Source organism: Lepidothrix coronata, unplaced genomic scaffold (assembly GCF_001604755.1).
Source record: "Lepidothrix coronata isolate B3197 unplaced genomic scaffold, Lepidothrix_coronata-1.0 Scaffold7, whole genome shotgun sequence".
Lineage (NCBI taxonomy): Eukaryota > Metazoa > Chordata > Aves > Passeriformes > Pipridae > Lepidothrix > Lepidothrix coronata.
This window is the reverse complement of record NW_016690187.1, coordinates 11,135,480-11,159,665: the sequence shown is the minus strand read 5'-3', so window position 1 is coordinate 11,159,665 and position 24,186 is coordinate 11,135,480. Positions and strand designations below refer to the sequence as shown.

At 41.3% G+C, this 24,186-nt stretch overlaps 1 protein-coding gene across 2 annotated transcripts in view; it reads left to right on the top strand.

The window, feature by feature from the left end:
- Positions 1-16,157: 16,157 nt before the first annotated feature.
- Positions 16,158-24,186, top strand: part of CERS6 (ceramide synthase 6) — a 110,098-nt gene continuing 102,069 nt past the window's right edge. For both annotated transcript variants that reach the window (XM_017839005.1, XM_017838995.1), the window contains exon 1: positions 16,158-16,438. In XM_017839005.1, the coding sequence (XP_017694494.1) occupies positions 16,269-16,438 (170 nt within the window). In that variant the 5' untranslated portion in view covers positions 16,158-16,268. The remainder of the gene's footprint in view (positions 16,439-24,186) is intronic.

Sequence of the window (24,186 nt, the reverse complement as noted above, 5' to 3'; positions counted from 1 at the left end):
AAATCTGTCACAGAAAAGAACTTTGACATGTAATGACACCTGCAAGAGTCCATCCAAGTGAATGACCGTGGGACACTCCCACTGTGCCTTCCAGAACCACGGGGCAGGGTGGCAGCATGTGATCTGCAGCCCTTGCTCATCCCTGTGGCATGTTTCCCTCCTGCCATGTTCACACAGGTGGCATTGCAGTCTGCAGTTTTCTTTGGAAGGGTGTGACTCTACCTGTTTATGTTTAATTATTGCATTCCTCATTCATCATCAGCTGCAAAAGTGAGTGGACCCCCTGCACCTTGCCTCAGTTGGGCTACCTGCCATTAGCGTGGGAGGCAACAAGGCAGCACCTCTGGGAGCCCCACAAGGGTGGGAGGACACGGCAGGGGGGCTGCCCCACACCAAGGCCCGGTGCTCTACCAGGGCCACCCCCGCTGTGGGTAGAAGTCAATCAGGACATCGTTTGTGTCCCATCCAAGTGCCTGGTGAGCTGCAGCCTGCTCTCCTCTAGGTTATGGCAGAAGAAGACAAAGAATTCAAAAGGAGCATTAAACAGATTTTTCTCTGAGTAAATCCCAGTTTAGGAGCCTGAAGCATAATGGGGTGGCAAGGCAATTTTTTTTTCCTTCAACTGCTAATATTCCTGAGCTCCTGGCCTGTCTTTTTGCTGATTCTCAGAAAGGATGATTTGTAGGTGTTTACTGCTGAAATTTGAAGTGATTTAAAATGACTGTTTAAATGTATGACTTTCAGAACTAAGTTATCCATATATTACTAATTTTCTAAGCAGTTAATACTTTTTAAGGACTCTTAAAATTTACTAGCACACTTCATGTATTATAGTTTATGCAGAAATACCAATTAACCCACACAATGTGCAGTCAAGATAGATGAGAATTAAGTCCCTACAGCCGAGGGAATAGCAGAGATGCAATGACCTGAAAATTGTATCCTTAGCTCCATTGCCTGTAATTAATATAAATTCACCAGTGGAATGCCTTTACTCTTTTTATTAATCCCTTATCTACAGTCCTGTATCTCTGTTGTTCAAGCAATTAGGACAGATAGCTTATGCTTTCTTGATTCTTTCAGATTTGACTTCAGACTTGCAAGGCGTGCCTGACCAGGCTTGATAAGCTGGGAGGTATTGGGAACACGGTACAATCATCCTGCATATGTGCAATAAATTTCCAGTTATGCAGAAAATGCCAAGGCATGTAACCAACCAGCTCTCCAGTTCCTATTTCTTGTGCATTTGTTTTCCTTGCACATTTCTGAATATGCATTATATCTTCTCTTCTTTACTCAGTGTCAGCCCTTCCACACTAAATTTTGTTCATTGCTGCCTGCTAGCCCACAAGTCCAACATGCAGTGTAGGACTATGGAGGATGTCTCCATGTTCGTGCATGGAGCAGAAGCTGAGGATGAAGGACTCATGGCCTTGTTTGCAGTCACGGAGGCATGGATCAGGATAGGACCAAAATCTTTTAATGGGGAGCAGAAGTGATTGCTTCAATGCTATCCCCCTCGTTTCCAGAGCTACGTGGTAAAAGTAAGAGCCTACTGTTCCGACTCCCGTCGCTGTGGATTGGCATAAACTTTCACATCTTTTGCTTCTGGTTTGCATGTCAGAGCTACACTGCTTTCACTGGAACCAGGCACATGAGGAAAGCTGCAGATGCATGTGGTTAGCTGAAGAGGAGGACATTTGAAACTGCTCCTGTCCTGATGTGGCTACCAGCCACACAACTCAAGGCTATCAGAAAGAAAGGGATGACTAAAGAGGCTTTGAGAGACTTCAGAGCCAGTGTTAGATAGCTATGGTGAATGCTGTGAGGTAATTCAGAATTCAGGTTGGCAAAGAAGTTCATTACAGTATTCTTTTTTTCTCTGTGAAATTACTTAAGATTGTATATAAATTATATATATTTATATATATATATATAAATACAGAGGAATGTACACCTTTGTGTATCCTTGAAGATGAGAAGTGCTGTATACTATTACTGCTGTTTTGAAAGTGCAGAAATTAAGGTTAAGGGAGGCAGCAGGGCTTCACTGAGACAAGAGAAAAACTTCAAAAGTAGCAGGATGCTTATGCTACTGTTCAGAGTTGCAGAAAGACTAAACTGTGTTTTGGTTTAGAAATCTTGTTCTACCAGCTGAGATATTTATAACATTACACTCCTTTGTACACCTCCTTGCTCATGTATGCTCATTTTTTGAGCATAAAAATGTAGCTCATTTGTTAAGGAGGGGTCTTAAAAGTGGTAAAATGTTCCTTTAACAAAGTGACATCAAGCTAGAAATCCACAGCTAAATGAAATGATAGAGAAGGCAAGAACCAATGTGCTAGGAAATAAGGCCGTGAGTCATGGTGACAAAAGGATCTCTTAGAGTCATCATCTGACAATCCTATAGTAAATCTATAGGAGGACATACATCTGCTGACTTAATAGGCAAAATTGATAGGATTAGAGCAGTGCTGAGAAGCAGCTGATTAGAGTCATCTGTTTAAGACAGAATGACATTAAAAGTAGAAGGTCATAGGATTTAAGGATTTGGAATATTAAGCTTAGAAAAATAGCAAACTCAGAAGTCAAAGCTGCTAGACAGTTTTCTTTGGCATGTTATCAGTTACTGCACCAGGGGAAGAACAGTGGCATATGATAGGCATAGGTATGTAGTTTGAGCCACCTACAGAGATGTGTTTGTCCTACTTGTAAAACCACCAAAATATATTCAAATTATGCATACTTTTTTTAAGGCTTTTAATCGTTAGCTTGGGAAGGCAAAGATTGTTAAAGAATTTTTTTCTTAATAGCAATCCTCATATGTGTCAACTGCAACAGACAAGTTGAGAAGAAAACAGAATTTGCTATTAAAACATTGCTGGAAAATGCCATGGTACTCACCTGAAATGTGTTATCATTTCTGAAATGACAGGGGAACAATTCACTGCAAATCAAAGGTGGATCTGATTTCCAGTTACAGTACTTCCATACAGGTAATACAGACATACTGTCAGTGGGGTCTATGTAGTCTTAGCATAAAGAGGTGGAGATGGTAGCAGATTTTTTTTTATTATTTTATTTTTTGTCTCTCCAGAAACCTTTGGGTCCCAGTTTCTACTAACATACGAGCTCTCCTGTCCTGATACTGTGTCTCTAACCCAATATTACGACATAGCCAACCCAAAAAGGGGCAACCAGTGGTTTCCCTACTAGCAAATCTCATTCACAAGTCATGTAAGATATTTTTCTATTGCTTTTACCTACTAGATTGGGAAATACCATATGAAGTATCCCGCAAGGGATGTGTTGTGAACAAGCCACTAATCTCTACTTCTGTCAGGCAGACCATAAATCATCCTTAAATAATCCATTGTCAGGTGCAGTTCCCTTCATATCTGCTTCACCTGATCCCTGAGTCAATCAGTTACCACCAGAGCTCAGGCTTCTGCTGGTGCTGCTTCCTGCTCCTCTGAAACTAGTGGCAACAGTTCTGCTGCTGAGAGGCTTTCTGATGGACCTTTCAGTCACTCTTTTTCTCTTTTAATTCTTTTGGAGAATTAACAGCAAATGTTGAGGTAGACAAAGAATGAAACATGAGGTTTTTAAAAAGACAAATCTATTTATTTCCTTGGCATGTACACTCTTTATGGCTGGTGCCTTTTTCCATCCCAAAGGTGGAAATCTGGCAATATTGTTTCACATCCAATTGGTATTGGTGAAATCCTTGCGTGTATTTGCCTTGCTCCACGCAGTTTTACTGGATAACTAAACATGCTGAGAATACTCTGGTAAACATGAAAACTATTTTCAATACTTGTGGCTGAGTGATTTTTAAAGCATATTTTAGTGCCCTCTTAATTCCTATTTGAAACAGCCTCTGCCTCTGTACACTTCCCTAGTTTCTTTTGGTTCCTAGGACAATTTTGTAGTCAAGTCAGCATGAAATCAAACAGATTCTGTGAGTGCACTAATAAACACAGTAACCATCTAAAATAATACTGCAGTAAAAAGATATATATTTTCATGGCTTAAATTTAGTGAACATTGAGTTTGAATAATATGAAAAATGACCACATACACAAGAAAAGATAGAGGCAGTCCAGTGAGAAAGAAAAAAAGGCTTAGAGTGGAGTAAAAAGTCTGCACAAGAAAAGCATTAAGAAATTGTTGATGCAGAAAGAAAAGGAAATAAACAGCAATTAGGGGTTTAAATACCTAATTAATATCATCTTGTTACAAAAGAACACCTGCAAAGCATTAACTGCTGGTCTTTTTACAGTTACCGATTGGTAGAATAAAAATAAAAGGAGAAAATTGCTATTGCCAAGTGCAGTTAAAAGGAGTTGACAAATTGACACAAAGTGCTCCCTCACATGGTGACTACCTACACTGTTACTAGATAAGTCCATCCTTGCAGATGTTTGTACTTAGTTTAGTGCTCAGTGTTATGATTCTTAATTCCTTCTCAGTTTGTTCTGTCATGTAATAGGTTTGGTGAAACACAATTCAACACAATAGACTAAATTTACCAAAGGGAAAGCAGTTAAGTATACCTATATGTCCTTTAATTTTGAAAGTCATTAAAACTTAAGTGTATAGATGCTGACAAAACGTTGGTATTTATGAAGTGGGATTTTTCTACATTTTATAATACTACAGAGCCTGAGTCAATATACTGTAGAGTATAAATCTTACAAGATGTGTGTTGAAGGTTTAATCCCAGAAGTTTTTCTGGACCCTCTGCTTTCAGACTGACTTATGAAATATTATTGTAGTGAAATAAATACATCAAACATGCTATTATGGCACAAGGAAAATGCTGCACACATACTGGAACAAGCAGAGGATTATAGAAGTTGTATTGTGACTTTACCTGCTGACTGACTTCAAATAGAATCTAAACATCCCTGTAGCAGGAAGGCACAGCATATGACCCAAAATAAGATGCCGGAGTGTGTTTATTTTGCCTTTCACTGAAAACTGTGGGTAGAAACTACACAACATTTCATTCATTAAAAAAACAGTTTCAGGATGAACTGTCCCCATCATGTCTGTCCCTGTCATCCAGCAACCTCCCTCCCAAGCTGTCCTCTACTGGACTTGAAAAATATGTCATGGATTTAATGTCTTTTAAGAAAGTTGCATTTATTTAAAGACAGGCAAACAGGGGGTGGTGTATTTTGAAATTCAATGCAGTTCTGTCTGTCTGATTTTGCTTAACCACAGCTAATGTGAAGAGATTTTGTGTGTTTGAAATTGTGTAGCTACAGGACGCTGCCTACCTTCTCCTATTGTTTCCTGAAAAAGCTTGTTATGGTGCAGAAAAATCTTGTTCCATAAGTGAGGCAGCAAGGTATAACCCATCCTAGCTCTGTTCCCTTTTTGTAAGGGCTGCAGCTTTTCTGCTTTGAACCACAGCCATGAGATTTCATGAGCAGCAGAAACTGAACTCCACAGAAATAGACTGAAGAACGTAAACTTGTCGTGGCAAGACTGGAGAGCACTGACCTCATCGAAGTGATGTGGGTTCAGTTGGAATAATGTCAGAGTGTTTCTCTCCATCCCCCATCTACCCCCAAGGGCAGAACAAAAATAAGTTGTACTTGGTGATCAAATCCACTGGAAGGTGCAACAGGATAAAGAAAGACAGCATTTTCCTTACTTTAAACTGTGTCCCTTTAACTCCCTTTCCTGCTCCCCTCCACCAACAGTTCAGGTCCAAGCCAGCTGCATCTTCATCCTCTGCTGATATCCTAAATGCACAGTTAGAAATGAGTGCATTGTGGTTTGTATTATTTCAGTTGTTTGTTTCTGTGATGAGTTCTTATTTCTAGAAGCAGCATTTTCTTCATGAGGATTAATTGCTTGGGGTTTTAGTAAATGAAAGCCTCTTTTATTGATAAACAGTAGCAAATAATGACAGTGATGAGAATGTTAGTTAAAAGATAATGATTAAAATTAAGTTGTACCATTTTTTTCCCCTCAGAGTATCCTTTCCAAGAAAAGTCACTGTATTGACAGAAATTTTGGGAAAAAAAATTATTTTTTTTTTTAGGAAAGTCTGCCAATGCTAATTGATATTATTCAGCTACCTTCATTTCTTGGTTTGGAATACTCCCATTTAGTTTAGCTGTCTCGATATAGACCTCATCCACCAGAGAAGCTCCTGAGCTTTTGCAGCTGTACTTATTCTGGTCTTTTATGAAGTGGGTTTGTTAACAAAAAGTAGTTTCAAATGTACAGTTTATGTTTGTAAAGTTCCCAACTACAGCCTGGTCCCCTTCATTGTGCAGAAGGAAAGGCGTCCTCAACTCTGTAACAAAAGCCAGAGTGTAAGAAGGCAGCACTAGCACAAACAGTATTTTGCAGCAGTGTTGATCAGCATGTAGTATGATACCTGAATTTGGTTACTCTGGAATGAAGACCACATGCTTCAACAATATCTACCATTAGCTGGGAAATGAATGAAATAGTACAACTGCTCTGCATTTGGCAAAAGGGTGCCCCCCACCAATATTTTATTTCCAGAAAGTTACTCATTGATGTACTTGATTTGTTCAGATCAGTTTTATAAAAATTCATTAAATGGTACATGTAAGCAGTTAAAATAGCCTTCTCCTCTGTTTTTTTTTCCAATTCGTGAAGTTTAAGTGTACACTAGTTAAAGCAAAATAGCAACAACCTGATGACAGTCAGAGAGCAAATAATAAGCTCAGCCACCTGCCTTTTCTATCAGTCTGATAATTTTCTTTTGAAGTCAGAGACAAAACTGCCACTGACTTCAGAGATGGATTGCAAGGCCTTCAGCAACAGTGTCAAAAGCCTTCAGCAAGGCTCTCAACACTGTCTCTAACAATATCCTCATAGGCAAACTCAGGAAGTGTGGACTTGCTGTGTGTACAGTGAGGTGGACTGAGAACTGGCTGAATGGCAGATCCCAGAGGGATCACAGGGTCTAGTTGGAGGCCTGTTACTAGTGGTGTCCCCCAAAATTTCAGTACTGGGCCCAGGATTGTTTAATTTATTCATCAATGATTTGGATGAAGGGGCATATGCTTCCTTAGCACGTTTGCTGATGACACAAAGCTGGGAGGAGAGGCCGATACCCCAGAGGGCTGTGCATCCATTCAGAAGGATGCTGACAGGTCGGAGAGATGGGCAGACAGGAACTGTTTGAAATTCAACAAGGGCAAATGCAGGGTCCTGCACCTGGGGAGGAATAACCCCAGGCAGCTCTACAGAGGACCCGGGGGTCCTGGTGGACAACAAGCTGTGTATGAGCCAGCGGTGTGCCCTTGTGGCCAAGGCGGCCCAGTGGTATCCTGGGGTGCATTGGGAAAAGCATTGGCAGCAGGTCGAGGGAGGTGATCCTGTCCCTCTACTCAGCCCTGGTGAGGCCTCACCAGGAGTGCTGTGTCCAGTTCTGGGGTCCTCCGTACAAGAGAGACATGGTGCTCCTGGAGTGGGTCCAGTGGAGGGCTGTGAAGATGATTAGGGGACTGGAACACCTCACTCATGAGGAAAGACTGACAGAGTTGGGCTTGTTCTGCCTCAAGAAGAGACAAGTGAGAGGGGATCTCAGCAATGCCAGTAAGTATCTGAAAGGTCAGTGTCAAGAGGATGGATCCAGGTCTTCTCAATGGGGCCAACCAGTATGACAAGAGACAACAGGCAGAAACAGATGCACCAAACTTCCACCTGAATATGAGGAAGATCTTTTTTTCCTGTGCAGGTGACCATGCACTGGAACAGACTGTCCAGAGAGATTGTGGAGTCTCCTTCACTGGAGATATTCAAGAACTGTCTGGACACAATCCTGTGCCATGTGCTCTTGAGCAGTTGAGACACTTGAGCTGACCCACTGTGGCCAATTCTAATCTTACCCATTCTGTGATTGTACATAAATGATATAAAACCATAAACCCACTAATACCTAATTTTTTTTCTTATCTCAACACTATAGGCTTTTAGGAACTCGGGTTTCTAGGTCAAAAGAGGCAAAGGCATTATAGATTTGGAATCTTTTCTAAAAAAATAACTTCAGCTCTACATGTACATGTAGAATAAAATTAGTTATGCTAAAAATACCTGTTTGATAGAATGTTGATATAGTTAGATCACGGTATGCAGACTATAAACTTAAATGTTCCGTGTCTTTGCAAGTACTTCCTGTTGGGTTCACTAAGCTGATTTAGAAATTTTGCAACCTTGAATACCATTCCTTGAGGATATCTGCCCATCTGTCTGTGATGCAGTCACTTTACAATCAGCCTCACTCTACAAAGCAGGAGGAAACTTGATCACACCAGGATCCTCCCTTACACGTGAAAAAAGTAAGCAGCTGCATCAAGATTGCCAGCACCTCTTTCTTTCTTTCGGTGTAAAATGCAATGGGGAAAATATCACAAAATTATCACCAACAATGAAGCCAATTGTACCTTTTCAACACTAAGCATTAATGCAGAAAATACAGTCTTTCTTACAAATAAGAAAACTTTTAGTAACAAAGGTCCAGGAAAAATCATTCCTCTTGGTTGATGGTCTCTGGATCTTTTTTATAAATTGGTCTTTCAAGCATATAAAAAGCCAGCATTGCACATATGTTTTTGACAAATTAATTCTCAATGAAGTTGCCATAAAACCATCTTAGTGGTTCCTTTAGAGCCCTGTGAAAAGTAAAATCCTTGAAAAAACTTCTCTAAGTTTGCCTTGTCCTTCCGTTACTATCCCCCAAACATCATTATGGTGGTATTCCTTGAGCCTTTGGAAATAGTAGGAATGATAAGTCCCTGAGTAGATTTTGCTGGTGTGTCCATGTTACTGTGCCTGGACACAAAGCAGCTCTTAGCCTGCACTGACCAGTCGACTTGCAAGGTGGATGGCAGCTTTGGTGTCAAGAGAGCAACAAAGGCTCTGAAGAATACAAATGGGCTGCAGCCACTAATTTGAAGTGTTACCCACTAGAAAAGGTAAAATGATGACACTGGTCAAAGACTAAGTACAACATTTAAATCAGAGTGTATTTATGTTTTATATAATAATATAGTACCTATACACATGATCTTGCAGACATAGTATGTTGGTGCTTTTTGTTTTCATAGGAGGAGTAAAAACAATTTCTTTTTCATAGCTGGAATGAAGGTTCTCTTATTTTTCTTTTGATTAATTATCCAGTATGAACTTCTGCAAGACAGAACACATGCTGGGGTTGAAACAAAGCTGGGAAAGTTTGAAGTGTTGTTTTCTGTCTTTTCCTCTCTGCCAGTCCAGAGAAAACAGAGACAGAGTGTTATATTTCCAATTCAGAAAATGCTTAAAGCCATACCTAACTAATTTACTGTGTTAGTGGCCATAATAGCTGGGCTCTGGAATAGAGGGAGGAGACAGGATGGTCAGCTTCCATTTGTGGAGTTATGACTGTGTTTACAGGACGCAGTAAGTTGTTACCTTCACTACAGACCATAAGCAGCGCTAGTTTACCCCAGCAGGGAGTGTGGCCATTGAGCTATCAGTTCAGTTTTCTGGTACCTTTTCCACTTAACTGACTTTAATGCAATAATGTGTGACCTATACTCTTGAGAGCCTTGACACTGCCAGTATAGCTAAGGGAATCTTTAATTACTGTCTGGAGCTTTAAACATAAACTTGCATCATACAATTATGATGTGTCTGATTTTACTCTGTCCTTTGACTTATATTTTACTTCCAAGTCACATAAAAAATGAAATAACCTTACTCTTGCAATGTCATTACAAAATAAAAAATGCATGCTTTGGTTTGAAAATGCCAGAATATATATTTGATGATTTAGGGAAATGAAAATGCTAATTTGATAAATTCAGCATGAATTTAACAATAGTTTCAGTCAACCCAAACATATGTTTTGGGCAAAAATAAAATTCTGCACAGCTGTGACATAATTACGGTGAAATTTATAAGGAAGATGTTTAAAACTGTGATAAAATACAAAATTATTGCCAGCAAGTTACCTGTCCTCTAGCTCCTAGGTGAATAATAATTTATCTAGGTGGGGTCTTAAAAACAAATAACAAAAAGCATTGGCTTCATTCAGGTATAAACACAAAGTGTTACCAGGTAACTAACAGATGATATTGTGACAGTGATGTTAAATGAGCTTTGAAGAAAAAACTGAGATGACCAAGTGAATGTTCTTCTGAGCAGAATATAATTATCTTGGAAGCTGTCTGAAGATGTAAGTAAGAGAATTTAGTTCTGACAGTAATTTCTGGAGTTCTCAGGACTGTGGTTTGATAAGACAGCAAATGACTCCCAGGCTGCCAGGACTGCAACACAGCTTGCAGCCGTGAGATGGGAGATACTGATCTTGCAGAAGCTCACACTGACAATGCAAACTCCCTGTAAATAATATGACAGGTCAGCATTGTAGTAGCTGGTTTTTTATGCCAGATTAGTGCTCTCATTGCGTAGAGAGTCAGATATTGTCTGTCCCCTCATAGCTGACACAAAGCTGGCAGAGACTCCAGATTGCATGTTCATTGTTGAGTTGGGCACAACAATGTGGTTGGTCAGTGCCCAGATTTCACTGAGCATGGAAACAAGGCCTGGCTACTGAAAGTCTGCAGTCCCCCAGAGCATCTCTGGATGCTGGTGAGAAAAAATGCATACAGTATACAGTAAATTTTGTCTTCCTTCAAGTTTAAAAAGTTCTTTTACTAAGTAAATTCTAATGTGACTCTATACCCCAAACCTGGCCACATGAATAGGCATGAAGATGTTTCTGAAGGGCAGTTGCAGTGTGATGCAGTGTATCTACTTCAAGATAAAACCAGCACTTTTTCCAGCTGCCTGTCTATGCTCAGAGCTGTGCAAACCTCATTACAAGCTTTTTTTCAGGATAATTTATTTAAAATTGTTACAGAAGACTCTGACTACTCTTACTGTAGTTTGAGTAGGGCCTAGTTCAGTTTATAGAATCATAGAATAGAATCATAGAATCAACTGAGTTGGAAAAGACCTCTGAGATCAGCAAGTCCAACCCTTAATCCAATACCGCACTAAGTGCCACCTCCAGTCTCATCTTGAAAACCTCCAGTGACAGTGGATCCACCACCTCCCTGAGCAGCCCATTCCAATGTCTGATTACTCTCTCTGTAAAAAATTTCTTCCTAGAAGTTCATTTCTTCCTAGCATAAATTCAGGTAATTAAACAACATTGAAATCAAGTGAACTATGATGGTGTCATAATTTGGATGTACATTTTGGCACGCTTTCTTTAAAAATCTAGAGCAGGAAGCCAAACCAAAGTGAACAACGAAGACGAATGAAGCATGGAGACATACAAGGAATCAGGCAATTCCTGCTTCCTCCTCTCCTTCTGACCAGTCCTCATAGAGCAGTTCTGCTTCAGATCTTGACTTTAATCGAAGCCCAGCACAAAGCACAAACCATCCCAAGGCTTGTAGACCTTTCTTTCAGCTAAAACTACTTGTCCGCATATCTTTTCACAGCAGCCAAACTAATTACCATTGCATGTCTTTCCAAGTGACAAAACTTGTTTGTCTGCCAAGATAAAACATTTGGAAGCCTATGGAGTGATATAACCTGAGGACTCCTACTGTATTGATGTATTTTAAGTGCTATTACATGGAGCTCTGCTAGTGATTTGAATTCAGGGCATGTTGTCTGGTAATTGGGTAAAGCCAGACTGGTCTCTTCAGACTATTACAACCCTGTGCAGGAGTCAAGACTGATTGGACTGGCCCAGCATAGCATTTGTAATCAAGACTGCTGCTGTGTTAGTGTGTTTCTCACATGAAATTATTAGAGAAGCTGGAAAAACTAGTAGCACAAGAAAGTGGAAGGGAGCACAAGAACTGCTGGGACCAGCAGGCAGAAGACACGTTAGAAGAATGACAGCTCATGGCCATGACTTGCACTGCCACTTCCCCCGTGCCCATGGTCCTCCACGCTCCCCAGGAGGGCACAGAGCAGTCACACAACACCCGGGCAGTTCTTGGCCCTTCTTCTAGGCACAATATCAGCAGTCTAATGACACCGACCTATGGAAGTGGGACTGGCACCACTGCTTTTATAGGGATCAGCCATAGCCACCTCTTCTGCTTAAGAACAATCCAGTTCAGATTTGGACATCAAGAAGTCTCAGTGGATAGTGTTATTGGCACCTGTACTATCCGATTGATTAAAGGGACTGGTCCAGAGTCTGATCACAGTTCCTTGCATGTAAGTCTACTCCAGAGTTATAGCAGACTAAATGAGATAAAAAATTTGTCTGATTGCTTTCAATTAATTCTTCAGCAGTTCTTTAAAATCAAGGTTTTTCTGCAACTTTTCCTGTTTTGGTGGACGAATTCCTCCAGGTGGCTCAGCAATATGGCACAAGCACATTGGTGGTAACAAATACATGTTACTAAACTCTCTCAAAGCAGTTTGGAGATGTCATACACACTCCTGTTTACTGCAGATGGAAAAATAAACCATGACAGGTAAACAGAAATAGTGAGCTATTGCCCACTGCAAGCTAGTAAAGCTGCTTTTGAAACACTCCCAGTAGGAAAGATTCCTGTTAATATCCTTGAAGGAAGCCTCCAAGGTTTTGTTATGAGCTTGTAAATCAAGCCATATTTGCCTGAAAACTTTAAATGGCATTTCTATGCCAAATAGCTGAGTTTAAACGACATGCTGATTTTCTATGCAATTTTTGCAATACTTATTGGAACATTGTCCTTGTATCTTAGGAGTCCCATTACTTAAAGCAACTCTCTTATCTTAATGTCTAACTACTGCTTATTTTTATTTTTAACCTATGCTTTTTGTGTGTGTGTGTGTTTATATATGTGTGGAAGCCTAAGATAGCAAAAATCACTGCATATTTTAAGCTGTTTAATATTTATTAAAAAAACTAAATTAAATATTCCAGAAAACTTTCTGAATTTTCATGCGTTAAAACAATGCTAAATTTGAAAATGTCACACATTTTATTCTATCTCCTAGTCTGATGTGAAGAGGCTAGCGGAACTTTGTCGCTGTGTGGAGAAGTGAGGCTGGTGAGCAAATGCAGTCTTCCACTGTGTGAAAATGTATTCAATACACTTGCTCTTAGCCTGAAGGAGGAACTTCATTAGACTAAGAACAGTAATTTTATTCCTAAATAACCTGGCTCTTGATGCTAAATAAACAAACAAGACATAAACAAAGAAGTCCTTCATTTTACAGCGGCCACTCTGCTGATTGCTCAAGGTCTCGAACTAGCGAATTGCAGCCTGTCAGTTTTCTCTTTTCCTTTTGGAGTAAAAACACAAGTTCAGTAACTTTTGGTGAATCTGTCTATCTGCTTTTGTTTAATTATTACTAACTCTTGTTAGTAATTACAGAGTGCCCAGGATGGGTTTTTGAGGAACCAGACTCACTTTCAACCCTTTACATTTTTTAGGCCAGCCAAGTTCTAGCACCACCTTGGAATAAGTTCCTTCAAGATATGAGACCACGTATGAAACCATGGTTTTTAAAGTTCTATCTGGCTCCATTTTGTTATATAATAATTTTAGGGGGCAGAAAAAAACCCACCATGGTAATATCTCCCTTCAAAGCACAACAGTTAGGCATCCTCATTCCACAGTCATATCTTGGCTACATCTACATAATTGCTTCCCCAGTTTGAATTCAATTAAAAGCTTTTAAACATCATCCTTCCAAACATTCAGAACTGTCATTCATTTTCAGATCTATTGTCCTACCAAAAATTTTAGTCTGACACAAAAGTCAATTATACTAATTGTTCAGAAGGAATTAACCTCTTACTCATCATCAGATTATTACTGTTGCTAGGTTCATTTTTCAAAGGTCTGTTCCTTTCCTATATCTGTACATAAGCAAAGCCAAGCAGCAGCACCTGTGAGTCTCAGTACTGACTGTGAAAAAACTACTTCACTGGAATGCAAACAGACATAAATATTGAATGTACTTCTAAAGTGATTGGAATATTGAAATAGGCTGCAAAAAGACATGTCACCTTCAGGTACGGAATAATGACAGCAATTTTCTGATTAAAAACAACTTTGCCTTAAAGACAATTATCATTAATGAAGTAAATGGTTATATGTGTATTGTCAGACATTAAAATGATATCTAAAGAGCTTTTCATCAGATTTCAAAGTTGATGCTTCTGAGGGCATTCTGAGGACATGCACTCACATCTCCATTTAAAACTGACTTATGCAAGTCCATTCATAAAATTGAGTGATCTGAATGATTTGAGAAGCACATGTGTATGTGCAGGAGCCAGGTCAGGTGTTTGTGAGACAGTGCTGAAAGATAAGCTCCCACTGGAAATCCTAGGTGAGTTCTAAGTCAGTTGGAAGAGAGGTTAAATCTGGCTGTGAGAACAAGGCAGAGAAGTTGGAAGGAGGAAGAGAGATGGTAGCCAGTTTTTGGTACTGGATAAAAGGGGTCTTGCTGATTTGAGCAGAGAGATGTTTTCTTCTGCACAAAAAGTCTTATTTGTAAGTGAAGAAGGCTGCATTTGAGGTGTGCAACTCATGGTCTGCTTTCCCTCTGAACTGAAATTACAGCAAAGCCCTGGATTTTGACAGATAGCTCATGTCAGAGAAGAATCCTGAGATGCAGTGAAGGAAGAGATGGGGACAGGCAGATCTGACAGTGATGCTAGAACTCAAACTTTTTTTCAGACAATTTGAAGGACTAGGTGTCCATGGAGCAGGCTCCAGCTATCTGCTCTTTTCTCTCTCCCCAAGAAGCAACCACAAAAACTGAATCAGAATAATAATAATACAGACACTTAGGAAATTGGCTCAGCAATAAAACAGAAACATTCAGTGGCAGGTTTACCCACATGGCTACTCAGCCATCCTGCCAAAGCATTTCCTGAAACTTCCCTGAAATGTCCTAGATGGAAATTATCTCCATATACAGAAATTGATAGCTTTCTTTAAATCAGTGCAACGTTTTCCATAGCATTATGTTTGAGCTATAATTTTATTCACCACAGAAATGTCAGCACAGACACAAGGAGCCATGCAATTAATTTTTTAGGAAGGGGAAATAGAGCCAGTGGAGCGAAAAGAACAAGTTAGCAGAAAACATAAAAGCAGGATGGCAAAACTGAAATATGCCATGTGCAGAATTCTGTGTCTCTTAGTATTCAATAGCTAGCTGAAGAGAATCATGACACAAGGGAAGGAAACCTAAGCCATCTAAAATAAACTGAGGCAGGGCAGACAAAATAGTGATGTTACTGGAGTGGTATACCTACTACTTGAAGTAACGTTGTGTGTGCTTAGACCACCATGTGTACAGTCCTGTGGCTATAGCTACACTAAAGTCTGCTAGACACCTTTGCTGTAAAGTATAGTGGAATCAATTATAGTTTTCCTCTTGCAGCATATCTTTAGTGGGACACGGCAGTGAGATAAGGAATCGAAAGTGAGAACCTATGCAAAAAACAAAAAGGTTTTCTTTAGCCGGGAGTGCAAAGCCACAGTCCTAACCTCAGTTTTGTTGCTGATCAGTCGTGTGCTTTCCGACGCTTTTCCATGCCTCATTTACGCCTGTACTCGCGTTCAGGGTGAAGTCATTGAACGTTTGAGGGTCCTTCCACCCGAGACAGCCCCGATCCCGGTTAAACGCCTCAAGAGCAGCACTTCGGGCAGGGGTCACTCGCGGGGATCAGGCTGAGGCAGCCGTCCCCGCTCCGCGTGGCTGTGCAGCTTTTCGCTCCTGCCACCTGCCAATTCCAATGGGAGGACAGCCTTTCCAGGCTCGCCGGGAGCCCGGCCGGGCGGCGAAGGGAGGGAGGGCCGCGGCGGCCGGGTGACAGGGCGTGGAGCCGCCAGGCCGGGGGGGCGCCGGGCCGGCGCTGAGGCAGAGGCTGCGCCCGGTGCCGGCAGTCCCGGGCGCGGTGAGTGCCCGCGGGACGGGGTCCCCGCTCGCTCGGGCCGCGTCACTTGTGTTTCGCGGTTCGGTGAGGTCTGCTGGCACGGGAAGAGGGGCGGGGGAAGGCGGCTCCGGGGCAGCCCCACAGCGGCGGGCGCGGGCGGGAGCCAATGGGGGCCGGCGCGGCCGTGTGACAGGCGGGGCGGCTGCTGCCCCCGCCGGGCGGGGAACCGGCACGGCCGCGCTCGGCAGCATCATCCGCGGCTGCGGGGCTGACACACGCCTCCATCCTCCTCTCCCTCGGCAGCCGCTCACACGCGCCTCGCCGCGGGCGGACCGGAGCGGGGGGTGCCGCGGCAGACAAAGCAAAGATGGCAGGGATCCTCGCCTGGTTCTGGAACGAGCGGTTCTGGCTGCCGCACAACGTCACCTGGGCGGACCTGCAGAGCACGGAGGAAGCCGCCTTCCCGCAGGCGGAGGACCTCTACCTCGCCTTCCCCCTGGCCTTCTGCATCTTCATGATCCGGCTGCTCTTCGAAAGGTAACGCCAAGCCCCCCGCTCCGCCCCGGGCTTGGCTGGGCTGGGCGGGCCCAGGGGCAGCCGGGGACCCATGTCAGCTCGGTGTCTTTCCCCGGCTTTGCTTCTCTGCTGGCCTTGCCGGGCCCTTACGTTTTCCCTGCCCCCTCGGTCGGTCACGCGGTGGGCCCGATGCAGGAAGGTGGAGGGGCTCGGGAGGCAGCCGGGGCGCCGTTCCCGGTGCCCGGAGCGCGGCCCGGCGCGGGCGCTAGGAGGCGAGGTCTGCCCGGGAATGGGCGCAGCCTTCCCGCCACCTGCGCCGGCCGCGGCGGGCACGGGGAGAGGGGCCCTTCGGCACCTACGGGACCCGCGGGCTGCGGCGGGGTCCTGTCCGACCCCCGCAGGGAAGCCCCGCAAGAAGCCCAAGGACGACGGGCCGCGACGGGAAGCGGTGCCGGCAGGAGAGTTTGCTCGTGCCCCCGCCGCAGGGCCGCTCTCCAGAGTTAACCGGGGCGAAGCCCGCGCTGTGTCCCCTGCGGGGACAGGGACAACGTGGGCGTGCGGTGGGAAGGGGCAGTTCGTGGGGAGCAGCAACCCGGGGTAAGGGCTGCAGCGGGGCTGAGCAGAGCTGTGCGTGGCCCTTGCGAGTGGTATCCGTGTGAGCGGTCCTGTGTTGGAACACTCCCGGTGCTGTCAGGATGTGGGAGCTCGGTGATGAGACGCGCCAGACGCTGTTCATCACTGAACCGAACTCACTGTACTCCGAGGTTGCTGAACTCAAAACACACGTTTCACAAACATATAAATACGTATATATGTATATTTAAACACAAGACGTCAGGCTAATGATCGGTCAGCAGTGACTGTTCATTTTCTGTGAGTGTTTCCGTGCAGAGGCCGCCTGTCACGGGGAGGCAGATGGATCCAAGTGGGTGCTCACTTGCGCACGCTGCTGCGCCGCCTGACAAAGGTGGTGTTCCCTCAACAGCAGAGAACAAAAGAACGATTCCTTATGCCAACACCTACGTGTTTTCAGTGCTGTCTTCTTAGGTATGCTATTAGGATAGTCAAGGAAGATAAAGGAAGACGGGTAGTTACGACATACCAGAGAAGGGCTGTAAAGATGCTTTAAAAATGATAAAATAGCTGATCTGCCAGGTACCACTCCACTAATCCTAAGCATTCCCTCTCCCTGATTAGAATATGGCACCTGGGATGTTGGTTTGTGAAAAAACCCTGCCTGTTTTCCTAGCTCAGTTGAGAGCCATATTTGTTTTGAAAAATAAGCTGTCATGGGCTGTTTTTAACTTCTGTGTTGCTTTACAGATTTACCAAAAAAGACAGCAAAAGTTGTCATCTGCCTGAAAATCTGAGGTTCTCAAAAGTTAATTGAAGCACTTGGGTTAAATACTGTAATAGAGTTACAATTTAAGTACTATGAGTTTAATTATGAGTATTATTTAGATAATATAAAATAATGAATTTTTTTCTTTGCAGTCTGTACAATGTGTACTTTTGAGCACTGAAAGCGGGTGCGTGATGTTGCATCTCTTGTCATCGGAACTGCAATATGTATCACAGCAGGGCTGTGTTTTGATGGAGGAACAGTTAGTCAGCCTAAACTTAGATTCAGATTTCTGCTGGTTTCTATGTGGCTGTTGTTAGCATCACAGAAGCTACTCTGATTATTTAGTAGTCTGTATCCACTTGCTTTGGTTATTTTTCTTCATTCATTTAAAGTAATTTTTAATTTTGCAATACCTTATATTTTTAAGTGTTAGTTATACATACAGGTGAGAAAGTCAGTTTTCAGAATTCTCTTGTATTCATTAGACTAATTTTGAAATTTATATCTAGAAATGCATTCTGCCAGCCTGATAGTAGGTGAGACCTCCCAAAATGTTTCATTAACAGTTACTTATGTATGTAAGTATTTTCCTTTTTAATTTCAAATCAATTGCAAAACTCTACTGTGAGAGTAAGATCAGGCTGTTTTGTGTGTGATTAATCCACACAAATTGGCATGGTACAATTTTGATTTTTCATGCAGAGCATTTTACTAAAGCAGGCTGAGCAAAAATGACAGGACCTGCTTTTACTGATCAAAGCAGGGGGATTGTACTTGACTTGAATGGGGTAAAGATCAAGCCTTATTGTTGCTCATTTGTAATTGATTTTGTCAGATTTCTGTGCTTTGTTCGTTGGGAGCCACAGAAATGCTTCATGCACATCATCAATTAAGGGCTTGCAATTATACAAGATCTGGAAGGGGAAAAGAGAGAATATCTTTAAAATTGATGATTTTTTCATTCTTCTGTGTATTAAAAGAGCTACATTTTTTCCTTTCAAAACTGAGGTTGTAGATGACTGATGTTGAACCTGCTACATTTTAGAACATGCTCTTGCAGATGTGTAACTTTCAATGGTACCAGCTAAAGAAAAAATAGAAATAGATTCTGTAACACATTTTAAAAAATCCCACAGGTCTACTTTATATCCATGCCTGTACGATAGTATTTGTAACATCAATGTAACATCTCTATTTTGCTTTGTAAGATATCTAATACAGGTGCTCTTGTAATTCTTTATACTGCTAGGTAAGCAGATACACGGTGTTAAGAATCTGATTACTTATTTTATAACCATTATTTTCAGACTGCTAGGCTGCTAGGAGCAGTATAGTATACTTCCCATGCTAAAAAGGGTGATTAACTTCATGAATGCTCAGAGCAGTAAGAAATATGGTTCAGGGGAGTTGGACTTCACATATCTTTGCTTACAAAGTTCTTGACATGTATGGGGGATTAAACTTCTAATGCTAAGAGTTAAAAGTTGACTTTACATATATATATATTTATATTCTATATACATATATATTTGTGTGTATATATTTGCAGGTGGAATTGAAATGGCAGAGCTTAGAAATTTTGTTCTTTACACATTCACCTATTATTTACAGAGTTAATCCAACTGGGATTTTGTTGTTGTTGTTTTGTTACTGGTTTGGCGAATTAGCTAACTAAGTCAAGAAAATAATCTAGTAAATTTTTGGGGTTTTTTTCTCCTTTCAGTAAGTTTCTTTTTGTTGATTTCCTTGTCCTGCCATCCCTGACCAGCACTCTTGAATGAAAGGAAAAAGTAGATTAAAACATTAAGTGTATGCTGAATCGCTTCAGCAAGTGGATCTGATGATGATAAGTGCTCTTGAAATAAGCTTTGCTCTGAGGTATAATCTCATAACCATGAAATTTAGTGGATATATCTGCTGAGACCATCATAGTTATGGATGAGGTGCTAAAATACTTTTAACAGCCTTTTTTCCCTTCCTTCTCATTCGTCTCTTTCTTTAACACAAAGTAACTAAGCACGAAGATAGTGTTACCTAGTAATGTGAGAGATGGCGGGAGTTTAGCAAGGCGGTGGTAATGTGGGAACATGTTTCTTGATAGTATGTATCTGTTTTGTGTGTCTTACTGCTTTTTTAAAGGCATGTAAGCAATTAAGGATCCCTCCTGTACTATACAATGCTTTCAGCCATAAGGAGATAATGTAAGTGCTCAATAATAGCAGTCTCTGTCTCCTTGGCTCTTTTCCCGTTCTAGTGCAGGGAAAAACAGATTAAAGCTGAACTGAAACTGGTCTTACTTATAGCAGAGTGTTGTAGTTTTGATTGTCCTGACAAAGATAAACATCTGTTATTCTGAACAAATAAAATACTTCTTTTTGTTTATGGAATATTGTGGCTCTTCTCCCTCTGCACTCATTTGTTGGACACAAAGCAAGAGGGTAACACACTTCTGCTTTAGAGGCTTCTCTAAAGGGGGAAGTTGGCTGAATCCTCCAAAACGATTCTTGACTAAATACATTTCTGATGTGGTCCAGCCATCTTCTGAGTCAAGTAGTCTGATATTGCTGCCTTCTTTACACCTGGCTCACTTATTCAAGTTAGTCGTATCATCTTTGCATTGCATTTGCAGTATAATTTCCCTCACCTTGTAAGCAGCAGTTTGGGCTCAGATCTAATGAGATCACTCCATGAATCAGCAAACTAGGCTTATACTGCTTTTATTGTCCTCTGGCCTGGACGAGGAGCAGTTCTCAAAGGTGATGCTGATATTCTGCAGCTGATGGAATGGCTCATATGGTCAGAGATAGCTTGATTATATATAGCAACAGCACTCCAGCTGTGCTGAGTTGAACTGAGCCAGCCACATCATTTACTATCACTCTGATCAAGATACCCTAGACATTGAGTGTATGGAAATTCATGGCTTTTATATGACGCTTTGCTTTTATAATGATAAATCAGCTCCAAAGGTAACCTCAGCTGACTCTCAGTATGACACAGTGACATAATGCAATGACCATGTATGGGCATGGATATGTATTTTTTGCTAACTGTAAAAATTCATTCAGGTGACTACATACAGTTTTGCAAGTGTTTCTCATATGTGGCATATATGTACAAATTTGATTTTTATACTCCCTAAGACATCTAGTATCTGTGTTTTCTTACAATGAAAATGAGGCTAGACAGAATACAAATTTTGGAAGAGAGTATATAAACTTGGTGCATTTCCAGCAGCCAAAAACCTCATCTGGGGAGGCTGGGTGGGGCAGTGATAGTTATTTCTATCGAAACCTGTTTGTAGGCTGTGGTATTTATAGATTTCTTGCCTACTTCCCTGTGTGTTAGAGAAAACTGATCATTCAGGTGTAATTCACATGTGTAAGTGAATGCATGTGTTCACTGACAATAGCTTTCTCAGTTCTTTCTCTTTTCTTTATATAATTTTTTTTTTTCATAAAATGACCTGTAAGGTCTTTTCTTTTTGCTTGATTACTGTTTACTGAATGCTTAATTCTTTTGAAATGAAATAGAATATTGAAATTGCTAACTTTTATGAAAAGACATGGGCAGTGGAAAGAAAATAACTAAAAAAAGCCATTTCTTTTAAACTTTAAAACAATTTCTTTTAAACAGTAATAATAGATCATTAGCAGTAAATAGCTTTTAAATATATTTATATCTTGCTGATTGTATGATCCATTTATCTGTGTTTCTTTAAGTTATTAATTTTCTGTCATTTACATTTTTCTTTATAGGAGCAGGTTTTTTTTCCTAGGGTGCAGGGTTAAGCTTCAGCCACTCACACATGCAGATACCTCACAAGAAAATGATTGTTTTTACCTGGAGAGCTGTTGTCTACCTTGGCCTGTCTGTCTTACCAGCTCAGAGCAGCACGGTGTGTGCTCACCCACCTTGATTCTGCCATGGCTGACTGGTACAGATTTCTGCTGTGTAATACAGTTGTGTGTTCAGATGTAAGCTCAGTGTTCCTCTAAAAGAAGGTGGAGTGGATAAAATGCATGCTATTTGAATGTCCCTCGTAAAGGGCCATGTATAGCTGTGCATTAGTGTCAATTTTAAAATTAGGAGTTAAATGGGAAATACATGCTGATTTCCAATAGAGAATGCCATTAAAACTGATTTCTGAAATATCCAGGTGAAAGAAGTATGACAGCTAAACCACAGCTCTGCTGATGGAAAGGTTTCAGTGACAGGTCACTAGTGGGTACTAGGAGCCTGTTATTGGGATTTTTTCTGAGTGCAGGTTCCAGTTACTGGTAGAAACTCCAACTTGGTTCCTGCCTGGATTCCTGTAACCGTGCGGTTGGATCCAAATTGCCTGTGGCTCTTTCCGTTGCTCCTACTTCTGCCTCTGTCACTGATTTACAGGCATTTGCTAAGGATTTGTTCTTGGAAAAAGAAGAGCTTCTGGTATGCTGCCTTTTTCTACACATCTGCAGACCAGTGTCTTATTAGTCCATACAAACTATTTAGTAAATTAACATTTGGGGTAATCTGTTCCCTTAAATCTATCTTTTCTTCTGCCAACAAGGTTGATGCCTGAGCTGAACAATGGTTATTTGACCATATTTTTGGGGGTTTTTTTCCTCCCCCAAGTTGTTAAATATTCCATGCCTGCGGTAGTTTGGCAGTTGATCAGCATTTGGTGTTTCTGTGCCTGTCTTAGAGTCTTGACATGAAACTTAAAATTACAGCATAAAAGCATATTGCTGTTGTAAGTGATGTAAATCTAATACTCAATAGTATGCTTAAGGCTGTAGTTGGTACCATATGGACAGTCAGATGTGTATGATTTGTATCAACAGTTCCTTGGAGTTGTTCCTCTAACACCTTGATTGCCCTGTGGTCTCCCACAACGGTGACTCCTTTCACACATTGTGCACGTATGGATTTTTGAGGTGCAGCAGGGACAGGCATCCAGGTCAAGGAAAAGGAAGGGAAATGTGGGTCTCTGATCACTTGAAAGAGTAGGACCCCTAATGTCTTGCTTTAAGGTGATCAAAGTTTCTGGCATTCAGATGGGCTGAGAACTTCTGTCCTCTGAGGCAGGGTTTTTAGCACATGGTCTTACAGAAGACTAACACTACGCTATGTAGCAAGCACCAGTTTCTGGTGATGCTTTTCTGGTTATTCTGAGGTAGTCAAATTGTGGCCAAGATGGGAGAACTGGAGTATTTAGCACAGTCAGTTATAATCTTAGAGGTGGCTTTCAGTTGGACCTGTAACACAAAGCTGTAACTTCTGTACAAACAGGGACGAGTAAACTGTAATGATGTTTTTTTCCTATGTAGTTAAAACCTCTCTTAATAGCAAATTCTGCTGTTGGTAAGCTTTCATATTGTTGGACAACTATGATGCCTCACTTAACTATTACTGATGTAGCACAATCAAATTTTAGCTCTCAAGGTGGTTGTACAATTACTAAGAATTATAAAGAAGGGTAACATCCAGTTAGACATGTCGTGTATTTTTTAATATGTAAGATACATGTATATTTGTATATTGGCTATTAACCCAAGTTTCTTGTTGCAAAGGGAGGAACAAAATGCTAAGGTTCTCCAGACCACCTTGTGTTAATGAAGAATCTTTCAGATTCACTTACCTAAACCTCATTTTACTGTTACAAATGATGCACTTTACATTTTGGTCTGAAATGATGAAAAGCCTTCTTCGTGCTCACAGGTCACACTAGGACAGTTAAAGCAATATAGCTAAATCACTTGCATTTTTTTTCTCAGTGAGAGTGAAGTAGAAGTTTCCTTTTAGTAATATCTTTGCTGTATTGGTTTCTCCTGTATGGATGGGGACAATAACCTATAGTACTATATTAAAAGAAATAAATCTAGCTGACATAGTTAACACTGGTGCAAAAGCAGAATATGTTCATTGTCATAAAATTTTATATTCGTGAGATTGTTTGAGTATTTGTGCATGCAGTAGTATTTTTCTATCCTTTGCAAAAGCTAGTTGCTCTATTTTTATCAGTAATGAGATAACATTACAGGTGGTGTAATGTTACAGTACTAGTCACATCTACTCACTGCCCATTTGCCATCCTTTAAGATAAACTTAATATTTTTTAGTTCTGCAAGCAGAAGGAGAAAAAAACTAAACAGAAATGATGCTGAAATTCTCACTTATGTGTTGTGATCTCTTTACTGCCTTTTCACCTCTGTTCCTAACTCAATTCAGTTCTATATGACATTGTATAGATACCTGAACTTTCACTGGGACTATCATTTACCACATCCATGGCACTCTCATCATTTACTGAGAAGAGAGTGGAAGCAGAGACCACTTTGCTATGGTGTTTGGCAGAACTTTAAACTATGGAAACTGCTTTTGTACCAGTACTGTCTGTGTTGACGAATGGTACAAAGTAGCAAAACCGCCTAGGCTA